Source organism: Diprion similis, chromosome 10, assembly GCF_021155765.1.
Source record: "Diprion similis isolate iyDipSimi1 chromosome 10, iyDipSimi1.1, whole genome shotgun sequence".
Classification (NCBI taxonomy): Eukaryota; Metazoa; Arthropoda; class Insecta; order Hymenoptera; family Diprionidae; genus Diprion; species Diprion similis.
The window spans coordinates 7,224,782-7,230,935 of record NC_060114.1 but is presented as its reverse complement, the minus strand read 5'-3'; the positions used below and the strand labels follow the sequence as shown (position 1 = coordinate 7,230,935).

Genomic DNA, 6,154 nt, shown 5'->3' with positions numbered 1-6,154 from the left:
TTATTAGGAGTAATAGAAAATTTGAAAAAAATTGCGAATATCGTATAACGTGCGCTAGGATATTTTATTTTATAGTTATATATTCAACCCGTGTATTTTAAATAAAATATGATTATATAACCCAATATTAAGTGATCATACTATAAAATATTTTATCTAAATTGACTCGCGACTTGTTGGCAGCTCTCAAGAAAAATACAGTAAATATTTCATAAAGATAATAATAAGCATAATTAATAAAAAGTAAGCAAATAAAAAAAATAGTTAATCTTATAAATCAATAACCAATAAGCCGAAATACCTTACTTATGCCTCATCGTGGGTGGTGATTCCACTAACATCATTCTGTAGTAATGATCAATAAAAATTAATGCAGGTATGATGGTATTAGAGGCGATATTAGAGGCGAATCAGGTGCCCTTCAATTCTTTCATTTAGTGCTTCGTTTGCCATCTGCAGTCGCAGCGTAGCCTTTCGTAATAATTTATATCTAAGTAGAAACGAAAATTGTTGTGAAAATTGGCGAGATGCGGATTTTCTCAGCTACGAATTTAATGGTACTCGGGATGATTTTATCTGTATCAAAATCGGTGTGGGCCGCAGAAAAATTCGGGAGATTTGAGACAAGAGAAGGAATGCTATTGTCGTTAAATACAAACCTGGAATCCGAAAGCCTCTTAGGACTATTGACTCACGTGGGTGAAAACTATTTCAAGGATTGTAGTACGACAGTGATTTTGTACGATGATGCGTTCGAAACAAGATACGGATCGGTGTTGGAAGAATTTTTGAAAAATCTCCCATCTACTTACGTGAAGAAGCGAGTAAAACTGACCGACGATTTTCTGCAGGCTCTCGAAGCCTGCCGGAATCACATTTTGCTTTTGGAGAATTTAAACAACGTAAGAAATGCGTTAGAGCGACAAAGCGACGGAAAGGTTGTCGTCGTTACTGGTGCCTCCTCCTGGGATGTTCTCGACTTTTTAAAAAGTCCCGCTTCAAGGTTATACAAAAATTTATTAGTTATCGCACGCAGCACGAGCAGAACAGCCAAGGTAATTAGAGGATGTGGTCTGTTAAGAATCTTCATTCAATCGAATCTGCACTCTGCAGCCAAAATCGGCAAAATGGCTGTCGTAGAATGGCCCGTGTCTCCACCTCGCGACTTTAGCCCTCGCGTTCTTTCAAGCGAGTTTTATATATGCGAAAATTTGAGTTCGACCGGATTTCTTAGTTTTTACGTAGTTGATAAAAGTCAATACCTCAAACTTTAAATGGTAGCTACGTCGCAAAATGTGAATTAAACTTTTTGTCCTTCAGCCTATACACGCCGCCATGTTAATTGAGTTCATTTATTATTTGTTGCTCGTCTTAAAAAAGGAGGGATCGTTTGTGCTTTATACGCACGAGTTGTACAGCGATGGAATCGGATCAAGTCGCCCTGTGATACTGACCTCATGGATCAAGGATCGTTTGACGAGGCCTAACAAAGTTCTATTCCCACAGAAATTAGAGTCTGGATTTAATGGTCATAGATTCCGCGTATCAGCTATGCATAAGCCTCCGTTCGCATTTCGACGGTATTTAAATAATAATGGAGAACTAAATATGACAACAAGAAAATATTTACTGCAGAGAAAGCTCATGTCGATATTCTTCCAATACATTTTTTTTATTTTTCAGGGTAACTCCGGGCACTGATACTGTCCAGTGGGACGGTGTGGACATCAGAGTGATACGGCTACTGAGCAAGATGTTAAATTTCACGATCGATGTTCGAGATCCTACACCCAGGAATTTACTAGGGTATAAAATAATATAAAAATACGTCTTATCAACAGATACACGAAGAATGAAAAATATTCCGGAATTTTTTCAGCCCAGTCAGTGCCGTGATGCTTGATATTTCTTCGGGTAAAGCCTCAATGGGTTTGGGCGGTTTGTACAGATCGGTCGACCTGATGAGACGTTTCGACACGATGTACCCTCACACTCACGATTGCGCTGCATTCATATCCTTAACCTCTACCGCATTGCCAAAGTAGAATAACTATAATTATTATTAATTAATGTATCAGTAGAAAAATAATCAGGGAACAGTACATATTGTTTTGTATTCACGGATCCAGTTTTTATTGAGCAAGAAAAAATGGTTTTCTATCTACCAAATCGATAATTATTTCGATTACTCGGTGTTACTCTTCAACAGATACAGAGCGGTTTTGGGACCATTTCGTCAATCGGTTTGGGTCACCCTGATATTCGCATACCTTGGAGCAATCATACCTCTGACGCTAAGCAGCAAGAGTAATTTACTGAGGCTCGTAACACGGCCTAAAGAATTGATGGAAATGTTCTGGTTCGTCTTTAGCACGTTTACAAATTGCTTCACCATCAGAAGTCCACTTGTTTACGAGGGACTCGCACAAAATGCATCCGCGATTCTGATCGGTAAGAATTTGTGGCGATTGTTTCATGATACAATGGAAATACGAGATCATGCACTTGTCCTTTTTGCTGCAGGTCTTTACTGGGTATTCACGATAATTATAACATCGTGCTATACCAGTTCGATTATTGCATTCATAACGATTCCCGTATATCCACCCGCCATAGACACGAGCGATCAGCTTCTCTACTATCGATATCGCGTGGGAACTCTGGGTAATATCTTATCTTCTGCGCTTACTTGGTGCAAAACCCTACAGAGTCTCTTCCACGCCATATTATCAAAAGTTGTGAACACAGAGGCAGTTTTAATTTCGAATTACAGAATTCGCCAACTTTGGAGATTCGAATCAGAACGTCAACTACATTGCAATTGATTCGAAAATATCGAAAGTTGACTTGTCTTCGTCTTTCGAAATACAAAATATAGCGATCTATTCAAAAAAGTTTATCTATTAGATTTTAATCTGTATAAAATTTCTGTTTATGACCCTTACCTTTTACATTGGATTACTTTGATTCGAAGGATGTAAGACGAAAACGTCTGATTGTATTCTATAACTTTAGTAGATCATATTTCATTTTTTTGAGATTATAATATCTCTTTCATTGTATATGGTTATTCAACGGTAAATCTTGCCTCGGAATTATTATCTCGTTCACTGCAGATCACGACGGTTGGGAGTACTTTTTCAAGAACAGCAGCGATCCGAATATAGTGAAGCTATTAAAGAATCTGGAACTGGTGCCGACGCTTGCAGAGGGTATACGAAACGCGAGTCGAGCCTATTTTTGGCCCTACGCTTTACTCGGCTCAAGAGCAATGCTCGAGTACATTGTACAGGCGGATTTTGCCCCGAAGTGAGGATGAGATTACACTAATAATGATAATAATGTGTCATTGAGAATATGAAACTGATGACTACCGATGATTATTCACAGCTGGAAAACGAAACGATCATTGATGCACATAAGTCGCGAATGCTTCGTGCAATTCGGGGTCACTGTCGCCTTTCCAAAGGGCTCAACGTACACGGAAAGGATGAGTAAAGTTGCTCAACGAGCTCAACAGGCTGGACTCGTGCAGAAAATAACGTCTGATGTTAAATGGGACGTGCAACGATCATCTACTGGTAAACTTTTGCAAGTGGGTGGAATTTTTATTTTATGCAAAACGGCACAATATATGACGAACAACAATTGGAAGTGTTTTGTGCAACGGTTGCTGAATTCGAATGTTCATTCGAAATTTGAATATCGAAAATGAGTATTCCACTATGTCCAAAATAATTGCAAAACAGGGCAGATTCGGGTTCTCATGAAAATTGACTTCCACTAATTACAGTAATGACCAAATGTTTTCACGTTGTTGACGGTTAATTAAGCCTCATCAAATTGTTTTTTATATTCAAGGTCAGTGCTGAGAAAACATTGCACATACCGTCAGCAGAAGAGAGACAGTTGACGCTGGATGACATTCAGGGTATGTTTATAGTTCTGGGATCAGGCGTTCTGATATCGCTGCTTCTTTTAATCCTTGAATGCGTGTACCGAAAATTAAGCAAACACTGTACTGCTAAGCCTAGAAGTCGAAGCGACAGCGAGACGGACGCGAAATCGAACGATGATTTATCTTACGGAGTCCAGAACCGCGGGTTCGACGATTATCCGTGGGAATACGAAATTCAAAACGTCACGAGATATTTTAGAAACAGCATTTGAATCGGATGTAATTTTTCAGTGCAATTAATTAATAGTATACTGTTATATTAGATTGTTTAAAATCAATAAAAACTAATAAGGCATCAATCGCAAGTGAAATAAAAACTATTGTCATTTTTAAACATCAATATTCAAATTTAGCGACATTCTTCGAGCAATTTACAATGCAGTTTGGTACCCGAAATTCTACAACTATGTACCCACCCTAAAATTCAACGGTTTGCATCTAAATAGCAAAAATGGTTTTCGTTGGCATATGGATGAAAGAAAATAGAAAATAGGAGTTATCCTAGAATTATTCTATTTTTATCGAAATTTTATCTACAAGTTGCAGAAACCGTTACAGATATATAAATCTACCACATGGCACGTTGAACGCCAGACAGCTGGTTGTGATCTGCAAGGTCACGAAAGATTATGCGAGAAACTCTCCACCGCGGGATAACACTTCTTGCTCTTGAAGTAACGACGCATCGATTGTGAACCTTTGTGAAGCAGGAATCACGCGGGAACGCCGCGATTTCTTGATCCGCAATTTCCTGTGACAAAAAGATTAAACAGATAAACAACGTGGATGAGAATTGAAAATCTGCATTCGTCCGTTGTGATAAAATATATACCCTCAGTTCCACAGGTAGTATTGTATTTTTCCTGATAGAATTGATCCTCAGCCTTTCAGGAGCGTATTGCTTGACCATGTTCCTCCGCTTGACATCACGTATCATTTTCCATCCGACCCATTTGTTACGAACTTGTTGAAACTGATAATAAACGTAATATTCCAGTTATTATCACCAATACTTTCTGTTATTATAAATGGGAATCTATCTCGGAATACATCGTACAATGGATGAGAGCGAAAACAGGAAGAGAACCAAGATACAACTTTGGCCATAGGTCGCTTTGAGGGTGTAAGTGAAATCTTCAAGTTGTAAAATAATGTAGTCACTATGAAGTCGGTTTTTTTTTGGTTCTGGACTAATGCTGCGAATTGTTCAAGCAAAAAAAAGCTGAAGGTAATAATGATAGGACTTTATTAAGTGTAGTGAAAATTGAATTGCGTTAGAATAGGTTATGTCAAGTTTTATTAAGTTTGAACGATAGCGTTACTTGGTTTATGTTTTCACCTTATGATCATTTTGGGTTTCAGTAACTTACGCCAAATCCTGCGAGCTCGGGAGCTTTCCAAACGTATTTTGACAACGACGAGACTCCGGTGCCTAAGGCGGACATGTTTGTATCGTGTAACTACTATAATGTTGGACAGTTGGCAACCCTGAAAGGTGGCGGAAAGTATCTTAACTATGCAGTTTTTGGCCCCTGAAATGCGGGAAATGTGGAAATGATAAGACGTGTCAAAAAAGTAAATAAAATTTTCGACGATTTTCGGGATATGAGTAACTTTCCTCAATTCCGGTACAAAAGAGTTATGTGCCGTCGAAATTTTAACTCTTTCTGTTCGTTTGTTTATTTAATATATGAAGAAAAAGAGGGAGTTTGCTTGGTCGGTAAGAGTAGGACTGCTACATGCTCTTAACGGATGCATAGGTTCCGCTCGTTCCAGTGTTATTATACCTAGAGTTCAGTGGCTTATATTTTTATGGTGACGGGACGTTTTATATTATTGATTCTGACCCGCGATGTTCTGAGGATATTTTCATGGCGCGGAAAATCGAATTATTATTGCAATCCTCTTGCTAGCGGCAATTATTGACTGAAGACTGTTAAAGGCCCTTTAAGTTCAGCCTATCTCTAAACTTTACAAAAAAAAATTGCACGCTGTTGTCTCGGAGGAAACTGGCAAAGGACGGTTACTTTAATAGTTATTGCGTTCCATTGGGTTGCGTATTAAATAGTTCCGGCCGATAAAGAAGTTACCGGATTGCTAAGATGGCTTCTAATGCCTCCAGGCTCACTTACCCTCCGAGTACTGGTCATGAAAATTTGCCCGGAGGTAATCGTTTTTAAATTTTTCCATCAACGT

At 38.5% G+C, this 6,154-nt stretch overlaps 2 protein-coding genes across 3 annotated transcripts; one reads left to right on the top strand and one right to left on the bottom strand.

Moving 5' to 3' along the window:
• The first annotated feature begins 537 nt into the window (after nt 1-537).
• On the top strand, nt 538-4,246 carry LOC124410935 (ionotropic receptor 21a). Of its 2 annotated transcripts, XM_046889681.1 has the most exons (9): nt 538-1,055; nt 1,381-1,580; nt 1,684-1,806; nt 1,880-2,041; nt 2,210-2,451; nt 2,524-2,664; nt 3,117-3,309; nt 3,391-3,595; nt 3,862-4,246. In XM_046889681.1, exons 1-9 carry the CDS (start codon nt 555-557, stop codon nt 4,168-4,170), a joined length of 2,076 nt encoding a protein of 691 aa, XP_046745637.1. In that variant the 5' UTR covers nt 538-554; the 3' UTR covers nt 4,171-4,246. The 2 variants fall into 2 exon arrangements, with proteins under 2 accessions (XP_046745637.1, XP_046745636.1); XM_046889680.1 differs by having other exon boundaries at nt 2,210-2,664.
• Nucleotides 4,247-4,444: 198 nt separating this feature from the next.
• On the bottom strand, nt 4,445-5,453 carry LOC124410936 (28S ribosomal protein S14, mitochondrial). The gene is made up of 3 exons (XM_046889683.1): nt 5,329-5,453; nt 4,791-4,931; nt 4,445-4,709 (listed from the first exon to the last, which is right to left on the bottom strand). The coding sequence occupies exons 1-3, from the start codon at nt 5,401-5,403 to the stop codon at nt 4,527-4,529; spliced, it is 399 nt and encodes a 132-aa protein (XP_046745639.1). The 5' UTR covers nt 5,404-5,453; the 3' UTR covers nt 4,445-4,526.
• Nucleotides 5,454-6,154: the final 701 nt, after the last annotated feature.

Coding starts and splice junctions, on each gene's coding strand:
- LOC124410935 (XM_046889680.1), top strand. CDS start 555: ATGGTACTCGGGATGATTTTATCTGTATCAAAATCGGTGTGGGCCGCA. Junction 1,807..1,879: donor ACACCCAGGAATTTACTAGG/GTATAAAATAAT, acceptor GAATTTTTTCAG/CCCAGTCAGTGCCGTGATGC. Junction 3,596..3,861: donor CTACTGGTAAACTTTTGCAA/GTGGGTGGAATT, acceptor TTTATATTCAAG/GTCAGTGCTGAGAAAACATT.
- LOC124410936 (XM_046889683.1), bottom strand. CDS start 5,403: ATGTCCGCCTTAGGCACCGGAGTCTCGTCGTTGTCAAAATACGTTTGG. Junction 4,932..5,328: donor CCGAGCTCGCAGGATTTGGC/GTAAGTTACTGA, acceptor GTTTATTATCAG/TTTCAACAAGTTCGTAACAA. Junction 4,710..4,790: donor TACTACCTGTGGAACTGAGG/GTATATATTTTA, acceptor TTTTTGTCACAG/GAAATTGCGGATCAAGAAAT.